This window comes from Dama dama, chromosome 20, assembly GCF_033118175.1.
Source record: "Dama dama isolate Ldn47 chromosome 20, ASM3311817v1, whole genome shotgun sequence".
In the NCBI taxonomy this organism is placed as follows: domain Eukaryota; kingdom Metazoa; phylum Chordata; class Mammalia; order Artiodactyla; family Cervidae; genus Dama; species Dama dama.
In genome coordinates, this window is record NC_083700.1 from 17,465,973 (window position 1) to 17,486,505 (window position 20,533).

At 46.9% G+C, this 20,533-nt stretch overlaps 1 protein-coding gene across 1 annotated transcript in view; it reads right to left on the reverse strand.

Moving 5' to 3' along the window:
- Positions 1-1,174: 1,174 nt before the first annotated feature.
- Positions 1,175-20,533, reverse strand: part of IL6R (interleukin 6 receptor) — a 53,272-nt gene continuing 33,913 nt past the window's right edge. Inside the window, exons 7-10 of the mRNA XM_061120705.1 lie at positions 16,605-16,648; positions 15,165-15,234; positions 11,298-11,391; positions 1,175-5,001 (exon numbers count right to left, since the gene is read on the reverse strand). Coding sequence (XP_060976688.1) covers positions 4,755-5,001; positions 11,298-11,391; positions 15,165-15,234; positions 16,605-16,648 — 455 coding nt within the window. The 3' untranslated portion in view covers positions 1,175-4,754. The remainder of the gene's footprint in view (positions 5,002-11,297; positions 11,392-15,164; positions 15,235-16,604; positions 16,649-20,533) is intronic.

Sequence of the window (20,533 nt, forward strand, 5' to 3'; positions counted from 1 at the left end):
TGGCCACTCAGTCAGCCCACCCAGCCAGTGCACCTGGCCACCACTCTGCCCGAGAGGCTGCCAGGCCCAGCCCAGCCCTTGGACACTGCTCGCACCAGTTTAAGGCCTTTCAACAGCACACTTCTGCTATGCAGGAAGGAACCATGTTTCCTGCCTCTGGCCTGCGCGTCGCACAGACACGGGGGAAGGTTTGGTGTCCTTCTGCATCAAAAAATAAAGAACACGCTTTCCGTAGTGGTCGTTCCAGTAACTGAATGTTCCTTGCCATCCTCTACAGGATCCCCCATCTGCTCTCATTTCTCTCTTCCAGAAAGAGCATCGTAGCCTTACCATCCTAACAGTGATGCGGTGAAGGGTGGGGGGCCACCCTCTTCCATCTCCTGCTCCTTACACTCACTCCCACACCCTCTAGGGGCCCAAACAGCCAAGCCACCATGGGACATCTGTTTCCTGTGTCACTTTCTGCAAGACAGGGACCAACCTCGCAAGAAACTGTGGCATCCTCGAGGAGCCGACGGGCCCCATAGGTGTGGCTTTCTTCTGATTCCGTGGGGGCGGGGCGCGCAGCGGGGCCTGGCACTTCAGCTTTCGGTCTGAGTTACGCAGTTTCCAGGTTTCCATGCAGTTTCCTCCTCCCCAGCCCTGAACTGTTTACACAGCAACTCTTATCCACAGAGCATCCACATGAAGGCTTTCCTCTGTTTGGAAGATGTGGGATGGCAGTGTCCCAAGGTTTCCTATGGAGGATCCTTTTCAATAGGGGACAGATGCAGCCTGATGATGGAGAGGTTCAGGGTTGACTTGTGATTCCGTTAACAACCCCTGTTCAATAAACAGTCTTCTGATGAATAACGGCCCTCCCTTTTCCTTCCCCCAGGTCCATCACCTGATAATGATGTAAAAAAGGCCGAAGCACCTACGCCCTTTCCAGAAACCCCAGGGCTCATTTGGGGAAATAACTTTCAAAATGAAAGTCTTTGAGAAATTGCAACTTATTTCTTAAACTCACCTGATTTTTTTCCAGAGGTAATTTAATCCTGCATTAAGGAAAAGCTCACCCCCAAATGGTTCTCCTTGACTTTAAATCCAAGTCTTCTCACCCTTTTCCCCGAGTAACCATGCAAGTCTTTCCTTGAAAGGACCCAGGCGTCAAAGCATCATTATCTCCCAGGCATATTTTTTAGAACTTATTTATTTCAAACATTTACAATTTTCATTTTAAATGCAAAATAGCTGGTAAAAAGAAAAAACACTGAAAAAAATTATACTGACCCTTTGCCCCATATACAGACATCACCAGCCTTTGGTATTTGATTTCAGATAATTAGGTAAAAAAAAAAAAACAAACTTCAAACTATTATTTCTCTCCAGAAAAAAATAAAGTTGAGGTATTCTATTTAACAGATGTGTGCTCTCCATCCAAATACAGTTTCTCTATTAATTAACAGCCTTGCTACATGCTGTTCCAATCCTTTGCTTCTGAAGTAGATCTGCATTTGAGCATATGTTCATACATCTGACAATGTTCCTTAATCATCATTAAGGTTGCCATAGAAACTTGCTAGCGCTGGAGCCAGGCTACACGGAGGACGTGATGCTAGAAGGACCTTTAGGGGATGCTCGGGAGTGTCTGGCACAGAAGTGGAGCCAGCTTGGCAAAAGCCCCGCTGCCAACTGCTGCATGGGAGGCTGGGATCCAGGCTCATGCTCCCAGGGACCACCAGTTGCCACTGCTTCTCCAAATTAAGAAATTTGTTACCAACTCAATCTGGAGCTGGGTGTCAGACTCCTCCCCAACTGGGGCAATCTTAAGTGTCTTTGATGAAGTGATATAGCCCAGGACCAAAGCAGCCAGGCAAGACATTCCTGAACATTCTACAGAAAACCCACAAACCATGACCACCCCAGTCTGCCCCACTGAGCTCTGCTGAGCCGAGCTCTGCTCCCCACCAGGTGGGCTCCCAATCCGTTCCAGGAGCAGATTCCACCCCTTGTGATAGTGTTTCCTTCCCTTGGGGACAGCAGACAAATGACAGAGACTGGGGTGAGCCCAGAGCCTGGCAAACAAACTGCCAAGGGCAAGGCTCCATCAGGGCAAAGAGCTTTCAGAGTTACCGAAGGCTTTGAAGAAACAGTCAATGCTACTTCCTGGACACTTAACAAACATAATTTTTTTTTTCATTAATGCTACAAGAATTAATGACCACTTTAACTGAAACCCTGAACTAGCATATTTTCAATGTTTCCCACCCAGCAGGATAAGCTGTCCATCTGTAATAAAAAATTGTCGCTGGGCTAACATTTCCTTCTGGCTGTGTAGCAGATTGCTACAGGTATTAGGTGAATAGCATCACACGTGTGCTGCAGAAACACAGGTAAGAATGACCTGTGAATTGAGACACACATTCACTGACCATAGATTCAAAGACAGAGAGAGCTTAGGGTGTATACCTATGTACACCAAGCAAGAGAAGACAAACATTTTTCCTTCATCTATACTAGCTTATAAAAAAATAAAGGGAAAAAAAAAAAAAAAAACTCTTACATTAAAAAAAAAAAGGCAGTTCCGTTCAAATAATAATGAAAGCAATAACAATTTGGAGATCAAAGCTGCCTAGCTCTCAGCAGTCATGAGCTATCTGGATTTCACATCTTCCACCAGCACCGCTGCCTGGCTCTGCTAATATTACACGTGGGTAAAACTTTGTCAAGAGTTAACTGTGGGCAGAGAATCATCCTATCTCATGCAGATTCTCATTTTCTATATTTCCCTTTAACAGCATTTTTGCTGGTCTCGGTCAAGAAAACTTGAGAGAAAAACAAAACAAAACCACCTGCCTCACTTCTGTCAACTTCAGATTAGTTGCCAAAGGCAGCAACAGAGTCTGAAATTTACAGCCAAAGCCAGCAATGAAAGTCACCATGTAGCCCAACGTCATCACAGTTTGAGCCTGGCAAACAGTAAACAAAACATGATCATTTCTGTCCTTTTTCCACCTGTCTGGTGCTGGTGGCTGTTCTTCTAAAACGGGAGACTGCTAGAAAAGTGTTGTGGTCTGGTAAATTTTTAGTGGTGGGTTACACAACTGATTTTAATCACAGCTTCTTTCTGGGACTTCCCAGGATACTTGAGGGTGCTTGTCTGGGTAACCACTAACTTCACTGAATTTTCAAAGCCTAGACAGAAAAGTGCACTGCAGGGGTTGGTGCAGTGTTATGGCTAGACGTTCAGTCAGTGCTTCAATACTAGCTGAACTGAATCACATTCAGGGAACTAACTAAAGAGGAAGGCATCAAGGTTAGGTTTTTTTTCTTTTTTTTTAATGAACCTTGTCTGATACCGGAGGACTCGTGGCTTTCAGTGGTGGGAATTTTCAGCTGACCTGCTGAGTAATCGTGGGAGGCTGGCTTCCCAGCACTGTGACCTGGGAGCTGGACACCATTTCCTTCTCGACCGCCTGGGGGAGTAGTAACAAGCTGCCTTTTCCGCTAAATTAGAAAAGGGGCAGAGTTGTTTTTTCTCCTTTTTTTTTTTTTTTTTTTTCACTTTTTAAGGCAAAAACAAAATTTAGAATGAAAACAGAATCTCTTCTCTTATAGGGGAAAAGCTTTTCTCCTCCTTTGTCACTTGATTGAGTTTTGCGCTAAACAAAGTCATTGTGCCTTTCCCCCATCATTTATCTACCGACTCTCGACCAATACTGAATGCTCTACCTTCTGAAGATAAAAGAGTCAGCAGTTTTTAAAAAACCAAATTAAAACCCATTCTTGCCAGGTTCTTTTGTCTTTTTGCATAAATATTATCTTCCCTGGTTACTCAGGCTCAGATGAAAACAAAATAAACAAAGCTAGAGCAAGGCAATGTTGATTTCATTGCCTCCCTGATGCCAGTTCTCCTTCTGGGGAGCCGGGGAAGTGGGGGGACGGTGTGCAGAGGCCTCTGTCCCCCTCAGCAATGCTACTACAGATAAGCTTGGAGACCCTGCCCCACTCCCCTCCTTCCTCTCGGCTTCTCTCCTGAAGTCCTGGGATCCAAAAAGGGAGATCGAGCCAGTGCACTTGCTTCTGGATTCAGCAAGTGCCTAGGACGAACATTCACATTCAGAAAATGCTGATGAGGAACTAATTATAATTCCATTTCAAACCATCAGGCCCTGAGATACTATCTGCCCCCACCTCAGCTGCGGGGAAAGAAAAGCAGAAGAGAGCTTCCCCCATACTCAGGCCTAGAAAAAATGGAATTTTGAAGGCACTTGGGTTTCAGGAGTTTGAGCTAGAAGAGAAAACCACGCAGTGGGTCAAGACATAAGCGACTCGGGGGGTCTTTGGCTGGAAATCCATCCCACCCGTCTGAGGCTGCAGCTCCTGGTGGCGGGCGGGGGTGCGCGGGTGGCCAGCGGCTCGTCCACACCAAGCGCGGGGGGCAGTCCCAAGCCTCCCCAATCACCCAGCTCTGCCCACCTGAGTGGCCAGTAGAGTCTTGACACCCGTCTCTTCATGGGGGCCTGAGTTCACTCTCACCGTGTAATCAGCGCATTGGGGTCAGGGTGATTCAAAACTCAACCAACACAGCAAATCTTTTTTTTCACCCAGCGTAGAATTTTCTGTGAGGCACTTCTGAAAAGGTGAAGCCAGAGGCCCCAAGTACCTGAGATAAGCTGGCATGGCAGTGAGGAGCGATTGGTGCTAAGCCAGTCTGTTTCAGCATCCACACAGTCTAGGGGCCTGACACCCCAGGCTGCTAGGCCTACCCATTATCTGGGGAAGAAGTAGTCTCTGTTGCTGACGTCATAAGGGCTCCCAGGGCCCTTAGCATCCGGCCGGCTGTTCCTCGATGTGTTGTCAGATTCAAGGCTGCTGGGGGACACCGGTGGGGAGATGAGAGGGACAAGCGCTGGGGTGGGCTTGGGCCTCTCAGGGACCAGCTGGCCCAAAGAATACGGCGGGTGTGCACTCGTCTTGCCTTCTTTCAGAGCCTGCAGTTTCCCCGTCTTCTTGAACCTTCACACAGACACACAAAGACAAACCACGCAAATGCTGAGTTCCTACTGTGATAAACCCAAGAGAAAAACACCAGCAGCTGGCTGCCCTGGTGGGCTGGTACTCTTGGGTCTCAGCTCCAAGGACTGATAACTATTTATTCATTGGCTGCTTTCTGTCACCAGGAACTACATAATCCTCTGAAGAGCTATCAAAAATACCCCAAGGGAATAGGTTTGCATGGTGGATCCAATTTACCAATGGGGAAACTGAGGTTGTGAGTGCCTCTTTATAGCACCTGAGAACCTAATTTGTTCTTTGTTCTGCCCCACTCAGATGGTAAAGAATCCATCTACAATGCAGGAGACCTGGATTTGATTCCTGGGTAGGTAAGACTCCCCTGAAGAAGGGCATGGCAACCCACTCCAGTATTCTTGCCTGGAGAATCCCATGGACAGAGGAGCCTGGCAGACTACAGCCCATGGGGTTGCAAAGAGTTAGACATGGACATGACTGAAAGACTAACACAACCATAGAGGCAGCCCAGCGGGACACCTTCTCAGTCCCAAATCCACTTACTTAAAAAAAAGAGAGACAGTATTCTTTCAGTAGGGAAGGAAAAGGACTGTCCTGCTCCCTCAACAGCCCTCCTTTGCTTCTGGCTTCCAATATGCTTGTAGTCCCCAGTTTTCCCTACACCTCTGGGTCCCCTCCCACCACACTGGCACATTCACACAGACTCGGCCATGGGCACCACTTGGGCACGAGTGACTCATTTGACAGGAAAGTCGGTGTTAAACAGGAAGGAGATAGACATCTCTCTGATCACAGCTCCGCTCACCCTGCTCCACTCTGGGCCCAAAGCCAGAGCTCAGTGACTGAGAAGAGTCACTTGACAGCCCAAAGGAAGATGAGATGGAGATAGCAGTCCTCAAAGGTACAGTCAGGTCTCCTCCCTGAGAGGCCCTCAGGCAAGCGGGGCAGCCCACCTTCCCCCCGCTTCCCACTTTGTCACGGGCTAACTTGCTGTCCACTGACCCCAAAGTGGGAGCAAGGTGGTCTCTCTCAATTCTACCAGATGTCAGCTACTTCAGGAAGGGCTGGGAGGGGAGAGGGGAAACCAACATCAAAAACAAGGTTTGGGGATTTTCCTTAGGTTTCTTTTTATATCGACAGGCTATTCCTGTCCTTGTTATGATAAATAATTGATAGTTGGCTCCAAATATGCCATTGGCTCTTAGCCTGTTATCCAAATGGAATAAACAATCTGCAGAATGTGACTTAGGCTTCGCCATTCAGGCACTGCACAGGAGGAGAACACAGCAGGGGCGCTTACTGGAGCTATGCTGGGTTCTTGGGTGGAATCCTCCTCTGGCATGACAGAACTGAAGACAGAGTCATTACACTCTGGGTTTCAAAATATTCAGACCCTCTGATCCAAGAATTCCACTTCTGGGAATATACCCTCAGGAAAGCACATAGCTATGGAAAAAGCTTTATGCAACAAAGATGTTCAACACAGTCTTGTTTATAAAAGCAAAACAACAGTCCAAACGCCCAATAACAGGAGGCTGGTTAAGTGATCTTGGGTATATACATCTAATGGAGAAGTGATGAAAGTGAGGTTTACCGAAACTTTTAATAATAAGAAGTGCTTATGTTATATAACTAACGCTACATTTAAAAGGCAGGATTCAGAGTTATGGATACAGAATAATCATGGCTCTGAAAAACAAACCCTGGTGGTCCAGTGGTTAAGACTCCCTGCGTCTTATGCAGGGGGTACAGGTTCAACCCCTGACTGGGGAACCATCCTGCCACACAGCCAAAACAAACAAACAAACAAGAAACTATGCAGAGGAAAAAGACTTGGAGAAAATTCATCTAAACATAAAGTGCTTTTGATCTGGGTGTCAGCTGCATGGGTGTCTTTGTGGAAAGGCATGGCACTGTACACTTATGACATCTGTACTTTCCTGTATGTTTGTCAGACTTTTACATTTTAAAAATTAACAGTAGCTGTCTTTGCTTAAGGCGTGATTTTGCTCCCTTCTTGCTTTGTTGTTGTTCAGTCCCCAGGTCGTGTCCGACTCTTCGCAACCCCATGGACTGCAGCACACCAGGCTTCCCTGTCCCTCACCATCTCCTGGAATTTTCTCTAGTTCATGTCCATTGAATCAGGGATGCCATCCAACCATCTCATCCTCTGTCACCCTCTTCTCCTGCCCTCAATCTTTCCCAGCATCAGGGTCTTTTTGAATGAGTCAGCTCTTTGCATCAGGTGACCAAAGTATTGGATCTTCAGCTTCAGCATCAGTCCTTCTTTGCTATTTGTCAGTATTCAGCAAACTCCGGATATTTAGGAAATAATTGTGTTCACAATTTTTTTAAAGTTTCTATTGATGTTACTTAACCCGTATGGAAAGCAGCCTCTGTCCTCAGATTTTTTTCAAAACAACTGGATGGGTAAATGAGAAAGGTGAGCTTTTCTTCTTTTGAAATATTTTGGGGAGTGAATGAGACTTTTTCAGCAAATCACTAAGGGGACTTTGAAACCACTAGGCCTGTGGTCTGTCCAAACCTGGCACTGTCCTGCCCTCGGCAGGGCTCTGAGCACAGCCTGGAGGCTGGAGAGGGTGCGGGGCAGGTAGAAGGAACCAAAAGATGAGCTGCCAGACTTCACCTGCACCTCACCTCCACCTTTTACCTATTTTACATATTTGGACTTCATAACATTTAGTTTGGGGCTTCCCAGGTGACTCAGTGGGTAAAGAACCCGCCTGCCAATGCAGGACACATAAGAGATATGGGTTCAATCCCTGGATTGGGAAGATCCCCTGGAGGAGGGCATGGCAACCCACTCCAGTATTCTTGCCTGGAGAATTTCATGGACAGAGGAGCCTGGCGGGCTACAGACCACGGCGTCACAAAGAGTCAGACACGACTGAAGAAACTGAACACGTACACGTGCAATATTTTGTTTTAAGAAAAGGTTCTGCAACTAAGAGAAATTTTTTTAAAAAACTTAAAAAAACACTTATAATTAACCACGGAGATGAGAGAGTGTAATTTTAAAATACTGAAATGAGACAATACATTCAATACAAAATGATTTAAATCATAAGCATATGCATAGGAAGTCCTCAACTAATAGGGTTAGCCATTCTAAATAAATGTGCAGAAAAGTAACTCTCTGCTCTGAAAAGCCTATTTTCCCAGTGCCTGATGGCATAAAATAGATATAAATGGGGGCACCCTGGGGCACAGGGAGTACAGTGGGGAGAATGGCCCTCTGAAGTTACAACATCCATTTAAAAAGGTAGTATACCTTTTTCAACAGCACACTTAAATTTTAAAAAATTGTCACTGATATTGATGGAAAAATACTTAGGAAAATACTGCGCTTTGCTTGAGACACAAAAGAAATGTACTAAAAATAAAAAGATGGGGACTGGTTGGTGGGCTTTACTGCCTCCATCTGCCTCTCATTCTATCCACTGTAATAATCTGGTCACCCCAACGGTCATGGTGGCCCAACCATTTTGGCACCCCAGCCTCCCATAGCATCTCTTGATACTCATTTTTTTTTTAGCCACACTGGGTCTTCGTTGCTGCGCATGGGCTTTTCTCTAGTTGCAGGGAGCAGGGGCTACTCTTCATTGCAGTACACAGGCTTCTTACTGCATGCTTCTCTTGTTGCAGAGAACTAGGGTTCGTAGGCTTCAGGAGTTGTGGTACCTGGGCTCAATAGTTGCGGTTCCCGGGCTGTAGAGCACGGGCTCAACAGTCGTGGTACACAGGCTTAGCTGCTCTGTGGCATGTAGGATGTTCCTGGACCAGGGATCGAACCCATATCTCCTGCATTGGCAGGGGGATTCTTTACCACTGAGCCACCAAGGAAACCCCTACTGATACTCTTCTCTTGACATGGGGGACTTTTGGAAATAGTGTGATTTTTCATTGTTTGAAATTAACTGGCCTCTTTCCAAATAAATTAGCCTTATACGGGAGGATGGAAACTCATCAGGCTAGGAAATAAATAACTGCTATGTTCTCTGCACAGAGCACTGTGCCTTCAGGGACTCTGGTTGTGTAGCAACCAGCCAGCGTACAAGCACCATGAGCACATTAGCAAATTAGGCCTGTGATGAGCACTGTGGCCGACTCCCAGCCGAACACTCCTCTCCTCGTGGTTAACAGCACAGCAAGATAGCACCGCTTGTTGGGGGGCCACCGGCCAACAGTGGACTTATAGGACTGGGCCCACCTCTTAGCTGACCTCAGGCTGGCACAGTGGGCAGGCACTCTCGGAACACCAGTCCTTGTCCTGTCTCTGCTATTAACGAAGTATGTGTTCCTGGGCAAGTCAGCTTACCTCTCATTGCTGTTGTTCAGGAGTTTGACTAAATGACCCCTAAGGCCCTATCCAAGAAGTGTAAGCTGTGGGTTTGAACCTTAGCCTCACCCTTACTAGCTGCAATCACTCTACTTTCTTTCAGCTTTAATTTCCTCATCTGTCAAGTGGAAATCATAATCATGATATTTACAGGACCTGCAGTGAGTTATGAGAAAGACCTTTTGAAGCCCTAATGATATAGAAATAAAAAGAGAACACAGAAGTACGTGTCTGAGGTAAGGCAAGGAATCCCTTAGAACAGGGGTCTCCAACCTCTGTGATCTAATGCCTGATGATCTGAGGTCAAGCTGATGTAATAGTAATAGCAATAGAGTGCACATAAATGTAATGCACTTGAGTCATCCTGAAACCACCCCCACCCTCTGGTCCATGACTGTCCTCCACAAACTGGTCCCTGGTGCCAAAAAGGTGGGGGACCACTGCTCTATAGGGTCTCTGGTGGATGATGAGAAAGTCCATCTGAAACCCAGATGATATAGATATGGAAAGAAGAGGTGTCTGAGGTGAGGCAAAGAATCCCTTAGAAGGGAGTAGGAAGACCTCTGAAAGCTGGCAGGGCCCCTCTCTGGCCCAAAGGTATAAAAGACAGTGAGTTCTCGGCTCCTCTAGGGAGTTACTCTTTAAGAACCTTATCTTCTGCACACCCTTGAAACAGCTTACTTGCTATTTCATTGAAAAATCAAAGCAAAAACAACCCCGAACACAGTTTGAGTTGTTATCTTCCTCATCTTCCAACCCAGACCACCTTGGTGGCTGAGCCATTCCGGGGTCACTGTGAGACTCCATTGAGCTAGCACGTGGAAAGCTGTCTGCCAAAGTCTTACCCCTCCTTCCCAAACACCTCAAAGACCACCTCTCACAATCACCAGGTAGAATCCTTGCAAGTTACAAACAAGGAAAAAGACAGGAAAAATAGAAAAAAGTAGGATGGAATTTCTCCTCTCCTTATATTATCATTGGAATTAACCACCATCCAAAGCCAGATCCCAGCCTCATCTCCTTTAGGGCGTCAGCATATGCAAAATTGCTAGTTCCTGCAGTAAAATCGTGAACACTGGAAGTTTTCTTTGTTGCCCATTCATTGGGAGCACTGTCAGGTGACTTCTCTGCAAGCTTGGGAATGAATGGCAACACCAATGACTGCTTGGAAAGAGACTGGGATGATTTGGCATGGCACTACAGTGATCAGAGCACCAACCAAGCCCTCACCATGACTGGAGAAGGGCACTAGGATAGGACATTTAAAGGTGACCCGCTAGGTCTGCTTATTTTCAAATATAGAATATCCCCAAGGAGGTAGTCTAGCCAGGCACTTCGGAGGTACCTGTGCACTTCTGTTGTGGTGCTTCTCAAGTGGTACTTTACTCATTTTAGTCTGTGGCTCTTAGGAGAGGAAGGGTATGTTCATATTGCAATCCCAGAGCCTAAGGTGTTTCTTCAGTGTCTAACACACACTTTCACAACCAAGCTTTCCTGCCTCTTCTTCTCCCTCTCAGGCCACTCCTTCTCAGTCCCTTTCTCAGCTCCTCCTCTTCACAATATTCCGGTTGTACTCCACAGATGACATTCTTGGCCCCATCTTCTCCCATGGCCCCAACTACCATCTGCCTGGTGGCAGTGATCTGAATGGCCTCCCAAACTTGCCCACTTGGGGTTTCCCCAGTGGTACCAACATATAAGCATTGTTTTTCTACTTGGTTGTCCTGCTGAAGCCAGAAACTTGAGGGTCAGACTTGATTCCTTCCTCTCCTTCATCCTTCCCATCTAAGCTGTCATCAGATCTTGTCCATTCTACCTCTAAAATATATCTGGAATCAACCCATGGCCACCATCCTAGGGCTGGTAAAGCTAGATGTGAAACCTGATGAATGCTGCAGGGCCACCCCGGGGCCCTTCTTACCTCAGGATGATGCCAATGCAGAGGAGGGTCCCGAAGGCCAGGCTTCCTCCAGCCACCAGGAATGTGGGCAGCGGTACCAAAGTAGAATCTTGCACTAGGGGGGAAAAAAAAAAAGTAAGAGGGAGAGAAAGAAGAGGAGGAAGAGGAGCAGAGGAAAGAAGGGGGGAAAAAAAAACAAACCACTCAGCAGGTGCTGTCAAAACCTCAAAAGAACCTCACCCGTGGAGGAGGAAACAGCTCTGCCTGACAAATTTGCCAGTGTTCTGGCCAAAGCCAACTCTAGAAGGTCTCCCCCAGCACAGTCTGACAGACCCCAGGATGCCACCACGTAGCAAGAGACACACCTCCAGCTCAGAGCTTCTGAGCCTGCGGCCAGCCACAGACTCCCACTCACTTTCAGAGCGGCTTTTCTAGTGGCACTCAGCCGGCCCCACAAGGCACAGGGGCATGCAAGAAGCAGAGCCTCAGGGGACCTCACTGACAGCAGCTCCTGGAGGCTCAGATGCTTTAAATCAAGTGTTTGGGTGCAGCTGTCCCCACTGGATCATCACTTCTCACCTGTCTCCCCAGTTGGTACGCAAGCCCCAGCCACCTGAATTTCAGTCCATCTTTCTCACGCATGTTCCCTCTCCTGTACATGCGTTCTCTTCTCCCCCAGAATGCATGTCCACCCTTGCTGCACCCCTTTCCCTTTGCTGGCCAGTCCCCCTACTTGGCCTTTGAATCTCACATGAGATGATGGCACTCGCTTTGAGAAGTGATCCTGCTCCACGCTGGCCCGCCTTGCTTACTCCCCCAGCTCCACCTCCAGCCTAAACTCCCTGAAAGCAGGGACCATGTGTGTCTTTTTCACTTTTAACATTCCAACTCCTCAAGTGGTGCCTTGCACAAAGCAGGCCCACCAAAATATTTCATTGAATGAATGCAAAACAAACTAGCTTCACAAACAACCATGTCCTTCCAGAGAAAGCTCCTTCCCATGGCTGCCAGAGACAGTGCCCGGACTAGACAGAGAGTAATCTGAACAAAATCAGCATTCCCTTCCACTGAAAATGCAGATACTTGCAGTCTCATGGACCTGGGAGTCAGGCTCCTCCACCCTAAATGGTACCCACTGCTGATAAAGATGTGATGCCAGTCATCACTCCGGGTGTCTAGTAGATGCAGGCTTTGCCTTGAGCCCAAACTAATGGGCACTGACCAGGACAGGCATCTCCCAGTGCGTCCTAGGTCTCTTGGCAGAGACAGCCATTTCGTGTATGCTTGGCTTACTCTTTCACTAATATTTCATCATCTTTTGTATTTGTTCCTTCCTTCATTCAACAAATATTTATTGAGTGTCTGTCATGTGCCAGGCTTTGTGCTAAGCCTCAGGGATACAGACAATTGGATGACAGAAAGACTCCTGGCTTCCTGGATCTTCTTACATTCTAATCAAGGGAGACAGATGAACAAATACATACCTAATAAGATGTCAGCACTGACAAAGGCAATGATGGAAAGCAAAGCATAGGAAGCAGAGCGTGCCAGTAGCGGGTTCTGTCAAATTGGGTGATCGGGAAAGGCCTCCCCGGGCGCGGGGCATTTGAGCAGAGGCCTGGATGTATGAAAGGGCTGTCCCAGGGGAGGCCAGGAGATGAGCATCCAGGCAGAGCAAGCAGTGGGTGCCAAGGCCATGAGGTGAGCATGTGTGGACATGAGGAAGGCAGGGCGGATGAGAGAGGGAAAGGAGGAGGTCAGACCAAAAGATCAGGGCCTGACTTCATGGAGACTAGGGCATTTGTTAGGTCCTCAGCTTTTACTCTGGGAGACAAGATGGTGTTGAGCCAAGAAGAGCTTAAGTTTGTGTTTTAAGAGTCATTCTGGCTTTTGGCTGGAAAAGAGTCAGTTGGGGCTTAAGACAAAAGCCAGGAGGGACATCCAGTGGGTTAGTGGCTGACTCCACGCTCCCAGTACAGGGAGTCCGAGTTCAAGCCCTGGTCAGGGAACTAAATTCCACGTGCCACAACTAAAAAGAACCCAGGTGCCACAGCTAAGACCTCACATAGCCAGATAAATAAATAAATAAATAAATAAAAATATTAAAACAGAAGGCTAAAAGCCAAGAGACCAGCAGGCAGACCCTAAAGTCCTACTGGAGAAAAGATAGCAATGGCTGGGCCAGGTGTTGGCAGTGGAGGGGGTGAGAAGTGGTCAGCTCCTGGACAAACTTCAGGATACAACTGACAGGACCCGCTGAAGGACTGGACATGGGATGAGGCTTAGAAGAGGAAGCCTGTCTTACCTCCCAGCCCCAGCAACCCAGAGGATGTGTTGTCTTTACTGAAATGAGGAAGAAGGATAAGAACAGATTTGGGTTGAAGAGGCGGGGAGGCATCAAGCATTCTCTTTTAGACACATTAAGTCTGAGAGTTTTAGTAGGTATCAGGTGGCCACGTCACCTAGGTAGTTGGATACACCAGTCTGGCTGAATCTTCGTGGGAAGGTCAGAGACAGGGCTATACATTTGGGAGTCATCAGCCCACAGACGGTCTTTAAAGACACAGGGCTGGATTAGACAGATCATCGGTGAGCGTGGGTAGAGAAGACTCAAGGGTTCTTCCTCCACAGTATCCCCTGAACTGCTTGCTGCCCCAACCTCCTGCTGTCCCACCCACATCATTCAAGGGTCATTCAAATGGCACCTCCTCTATGAACTTTCTGTGATTCCCTCAGGACTCTACATCCCACTTTGCTTTACCTCTGGCTCCCTTTGGGCCACATTCCACTCTCCGCTAGTTACTGCTTCACTCTTTGCCAGAGCCTGCCCGCTGGATGGTAGACTCTGGGAGAGCAGGGATGAGTTCGACTCCAAGCTCCCAGCTGTGCAAGCAGAGCTTAGCCCCAGGTGTCTGGCAGGTCCCCCTAAGTGCACTACACTAGGTAGGGCTTTGCAATAGAATGACAGGACATGGGCAGCCAGGTGCGGCAGGAATCTGCCCAGTTAAAGGTATGGAGGCCAAGGACTCCCTCAGAAAGCCCAAGAGCCATCAGGTGAATGTGTTCAGCTACTGAGCCTCCAGAGCCTGGACTCCATGAGTCCCATCCATATATTAATAGTAAAGCAAACACAGGACCTGGGATCTTTTCCTTTTCTTTTTTTTTTTTTTTGGCTGTGCTAGGTCTTGGTTGCTGTGTGAGCTTTTCTCCAGTTGTGGCAAGTGGGGGCTACTCTCTAGTGCGGTGCGCAGGCTTCTCGTGGCAGTAGCTTCTCTGGCTGTGGAGCACGGGCTCTAGGGCACTTGGGCTTCAGTAGTTGCAGCTCCCAGACACTCGAGCACAGACTCAACAGTTGTGGTGTACAGATTTAGTTGCTCTGCAGCACGTGATCCTCTAGGATCAGGGATCAAACTCGTGTCTCCCCAGTGGATCATGCATTGGCAGGGGGGCTCTTTACCACTGAGCCACCAGGGAAGCCCTGGTTGGGATCTTTCTTGATGCAAATGTTACTAAGTTTCCCTAGTCTTACAGGTGTAGGGAATCAGAAGCATTGGAATGAAGGGCTTCCCAAAGATTTATTTCATTCCTCAAAGTGTACTTCATTACAGATTCTAGTAATTTTGTTTGTAGCACATTCGTTTGTATTCTGGGCCAAAAGTGACATAGTTTACTGATCTATCTTACTCTTCTTACGGTCCCTTTACTATATCTTAGCTAATGATATCAAACTTGGAAGTATAAAGTAATAAAAGACTATTTCTGCCATCGATCCTTTTCATTAAGCAGACCAGCCCTCTGCCAACACTTCCAAAAAGAAAGGACTTTCTGCAGAGACAAGTTCTTTTGTGCCCCATAAGCAACAGAAACACAAAAATATCCAGTCCTTACCTGGGATGCTGGTTGTTTTTGCAGAATCTTTGGAGAAAATACTTGCATTATCTTCAGTAGTAGTAGGTGCCTAAAAGAAACATTCCTCACTGTGAGCCTCTTTCTGCAGATTCCACCATCATTCAGGACCCAGCTCGGGCACTATCTCCTCCTTCCCCTCCTGCCTGATCCACCCATGGCATTCCTTTCTCTCGCTCATGGATCTCTCCTCGTCTGACCTGTCACTCTCAACTTACTTGTATCTATAGCTTGCCTACCCGGGGTGGGGATTTCTTCCCACATGGCTCTCCACCAGGAGCTTAAGGGCACACCCCTTCCACAGAGGAGATACTCAATAAATAACCTGAAACAGCAGATGTATTATGGGTCTGGTGCCAGGGCATGGGTACTACCACTTACTGGGAAAAGCTCAAGCTAGAATCTTGGATCCACCTCTTACTAGTTACAGAATGCAGGGAAAATTTCTTAATCCACGTGGGCATCAGTTTTCCTCCCTTGTAGGCATGACCATGGGCTTCCCAGGTGGTGCCAGTGATAAAGAACCCGCCTGCCAATGCAGGATACATAAGAGATGTGGGTTCAATCCCTGGATTGGGAAGATCCCATGGAGGAGGGCATGGCAACCCACTCCAGTATTCTTGCCTGGAAAATCCCATGGACAGAGGAGCCCGGTGGGCTATAGTCCTTGGGGTCGCAAAGAGTCAGACATGACTGATCAGCACAGGCATGATCACTCGGGCACCCAAATCTTGGTGATGATAAGGATCAAATGAGGAAGGAGATGCCAGGCTTAGAGCCTAGTGAGGCATGGCAAGTTCTCAGCATCAGTTCCCTCCACCCTCCAGCCCCATGAGTGTGGGCTTCACCCTGGAACTGTTTCCGCTGGTGCCTGGACAGTCCTACATCCAATATGGCCAAAATGCAAGACCCTGGCTCCTTCCCCATGCTGCCCAGCTCCAGGGGTGGCTGAGCCTCCCCGCGAAGCATTGAGGGAATTAAGGACCAGGAGAGGAGATGTAGTTGAATGGGAAATTGGATTACACAAGGATTTGTTAAGCAGCTTCAGAGGTAATCCTCTTTTCAGAAAATTATGACACCAGGAGTCCATAGGGGAAGAGCACAGATACACAAGCTAAGCTACTGGTGATGCCCAGAGGTACAGAGATGAAACAGCAGTCACCAGACACACAGAATTCAGAGAGCCGGGCCAGAACCGATCCACACTTTACGCGGCCCACGTCACTGGGACGAGAGAACCGCGCTTCCCCTGCTTTACATAGGTGTGCGTTACAGAGCCCCTGCGTTCAGGCTAGTTGCTCACAGCCACGTTTCTGGTAAGTGGTAGAGGTGCAACTGGGGTCAACTTCTGCCTGACACCAGCCCACAGCCCTTAACTCTAGGTGCTGTTGGCATGACCCTTTTCTAAGAACGTGAGCTCACCTGCGTGGAGGTGGGCAGCTCGGTCGTAGCAGAACTCCTGGACTCTGTGGATAGAAAAGTCATTATTAATGATTCATGAACCCTGAAGTCCTGACTGATGGAATAAAATTAATCACAATGAATCTCATGCTGAAAACAAGCAACTATCCACCCCTAAAGGACTAGCCATATCAATTCTGATATAATCATACATTGCAATAGTCTTTAAAAATATTTCAGAAAATATAATGTTAAATGAAAAATGTAAGACAAGACAAAGCCCATATAGTGTGATCCAAAGTTTTGCATGCGGTGTCCTAAGTTGCTTCAGTCATGTCCAACTCTTTGCGACCTCATGGACTGTAGCCTGCCAGGTTCCTCTGACCATGGGATTATCCAGGCAAGAATACTGGAGTGAGTTGCCATTTCCTTCTCCACAGGGATCTTCCTGACCCAGGGATCGAACCCAAGTCTCCTGCGACTCCTGCATTGCAGGCAGACTCTTCACCACAGAGGCACCTGGGAAGCCCATGTTATATGATATACTGTAATATATATTCTGAATACTCATTGGAAAGACTAAGGATGAAGCTGAAGCTCCAAAAATTTGGACACCTGATGCAAACAGCCAACTCATTGGAAAAGACTGTGATGCTGGGAAAGACTGAGGGCAGAAGGAGAAGAGGGTGACAGAGAATGAGATGGTTGAATGGCATCACCAATTCAATGGACATGATCTTGGGGCAAACTCCGAGAGATAGTGAGGGACAGCAAAATCTGTCATGCTGCAGTCCATGGGGTCGCAAAGAGTCAGACTTGACTTGGCAACAAAACAACAACAACAAATATATATTCATACACAGAAAGAAAAAAAAAGGAAGAATATACAGTGCCAGATATAAGCACCATTAACATTTTAATCTCCTTTATGCTCCTTTTTGCAATAAAAATATGTATCTAAACAACAGATTCTCTAGGACTTTGCTGGTGGTCCAGTAGCTAAAACTCCACACTCCCAATGCAGGGGGCTCAGGTTCGATCCCTGGTCAGGGAACTGGATCTCCTACGCTGCAACTTAAGATCCCACATGCTGCAACTAAGACACGGCTCAGCCAAATAAATAAATACATTTTTTTTAAATTATGTAACAACAGACTCTCACTGCCTGGCTGGATTTAATATACTGTGCCGGAGAAGGGAGGTGGACTGGGCACCCTCCCGGGCCCCTCCCCTTCCATGGGAACCACGTTACTGCAGAAACCCCCAAGGCTGCAGAAGGGCAAGTATCAAAGTGAGAACGCTGACACGAGGCCTGACTCAGCCGCAGACGTGGGCCCGAGGGACCAGGCACTGAATGCTCTGGAGTTTAAAATATTTTCTTTTCAGTTCATCATTTTTCCATCAAGAAATTAAAAATACCACAGAACCAGTTTACACAAAGATGTCGAGCCTCCCTGAGTCAGGAGTAGAAAGACTAGCAAGAGGGTGACCCTTCTTCTGCTCAGGACAGAAATTTCCAGAAGGGGCGTGCCTTCCCCAGGAGGGGAAAGACACCACACACCAGCAGCACTGGAAGGGACACAGGAACATGTTCACCCTCCGCCTTGTACACAGAGCCCAGAGAGGGAAAGCAGCTTCTCCAAGGTCACAAAGCAACTTAGCCCCAGATCAACCTTGGATAAATGGGAGGGACACAGTCTCTTATTCTTCTGTGTTCTTCCCAGCCCAACCAAACAGGGAACAATTAAACAGGGGATGACTGAAGGATTAAAGGAGGGTATGGGGATGCTAGAATGAAAGCTAAAACCAGGAGACAGGGACAACTCTACATAGGAAATATGGTTGACCGTGGATGGTCATTCAGTCCAGTGGTTCTTAAACCCAGACATGTTCAGATTCCTCAGTGGTCTTTTAGGTCCAAACCTTGACCTATAGCCTTAGAATCACCATGGTGAGTTTCAGCCATCAGGGCCTTTAAAAGATCCCTCAAACCCAGAAAGATATTTCAGGAAGAAAAGGAGACCAGTATACTTTTGACCCTCAGCTCTGATCCCCAACATGATATGAGGTCCAGAAAAGGATGTGTAACCTTTGGTGGCTCAGGTTTCCAGAGATAAAGTAGGAATTTTCTCTCAAATAGCCCAGGAATGTTACCAGACTGAACAAAATTTTTCCAACACATAGTTAAGATTGTCTTATATAACAAGACTTTTTAAAAACCTCCCTAGATGACAATAGTGTTAGTCTCCCAGTTGTGTCCGACTCTATGCGGCCCTATGGACTGTAACCTGCCAGCCTCCTCTCTTCATGGGACTCTCAGGTAAGAATGCTGGAATGGGTTGCCATTTCCTACTTCAAGATAGATGACAACGGGAACCCCTGCCTCAGACCATTTGTCCCCCGAGATGAAAGGTGTATTGCTATTACTAATAAACATTTCCATTTTACAGAAGAAACTAGGGCTCAGGGGAAAATAAGTTTAATAATAATATTACTAACTGCATACTAATAAAATATCACTAGTACTTCTACCATTGACCTTGGTGGACGCCCACTCTACTCCAGTTCCAAGTGGTTCTTTGCCTACGTGATGTTCATAGCATCTTACAAGGCAGGTACTATTATCACAGGTTTACAGACACAGGCTCAGGAAGGCTATAAAACGTTAGCAACATCAGAGAACACATTTTTTCTGTTTAGACAAGAGTATTTTATATTTCCTAGTGTTTCACTGCAGCGAGCATGTGGAATGAAAGAGGGGAAGGAACTGGCATTCCCTGGCTTCCATATGCCCCTGTGTGCCAGGAAGTAACTGGCATAAGGACAGCGGTGGTGGTAATGAGACCATAATGTCAAAATGCTTGACATTTACTGAGGGTTTACTATGTGCCAGGCACCATCTTACCTATAATACTTTACACAAACTAATTTAATTCTCACAACAGTACTCTGAGTATTCTGAGATCGGTATTAGTACCACTCTCACTTTACAGATGGGGAAAATGAGGCACAGAGAGGTTAGAAAGCTTGCCTGAAGTTTTGTAAGAAATAAGTGTTAAAGCTTTCTGACTCCAAGAATAAACTTTTTTCCACTTTATTTAAAAAAAATCATCTCTAGATTGCACATTTCTCAAATTCAAGGACTGTATCTTACTCATCTTTGTAAACTCACTACTTAACACGAGCCTGCATCTTGCTGAAAAACTGTGTAATTAGTAAAATTTCAATTATGGAAAATCACCTGGGGAAAAAAAAGACTGATACATTAACATCCAACACTGAGTGTGTCCCCATATTAATATTTCCAGACTGGACGATGTACTTTTATATTCATAACAAAGTGAGTGAATGAATGACCATATCCAGTAAGTGAGACTGGGAGAAACTACCTGTGAGTTTTTTCCACATGAGTTTTTAAAACAAAAGACTTATTTCTGTTAATTTGAAAAATGGGTTTGGGTTTGCTTACTTGGGTTTTGGAATAGAGAAATGCGATATGAAAGATGGCAGAGGCCCTCATACCAGATTTGCAGCTTTGGTCAAGGCACTCAACTACTTTTAGACCTTGTTTCTTTGTTTCTAAGGAAGGGGGTGGCTTCCTTCTACACAGGTCACCTCAGATCACAGGCTAAAGGACCTAGCACGCGCCCAGCACACAAAAACATCTGTTTAAAAACTGACTCTAAATTCAGAACACAGAACATAAAACATTTTCTAACACAATACTTTTAAATTGTATATCATGACCAGTTAAAATACGGGCTACTAGGCTCCAGGCTTGGACTACAGAGAGGGAACACAGAAGGGGGCTGGGATAAGAAGAGGCCAAAGAAGATGAAGGAATGAGGGGAGAGGGACGAACCACAAAGCCATTCATTCACAGAGGGGGGTAGGGTGGAGACACAGGGACCCACAAGCTGAGCGGCGCGCCAGGCAGCGCCTCCACTCTG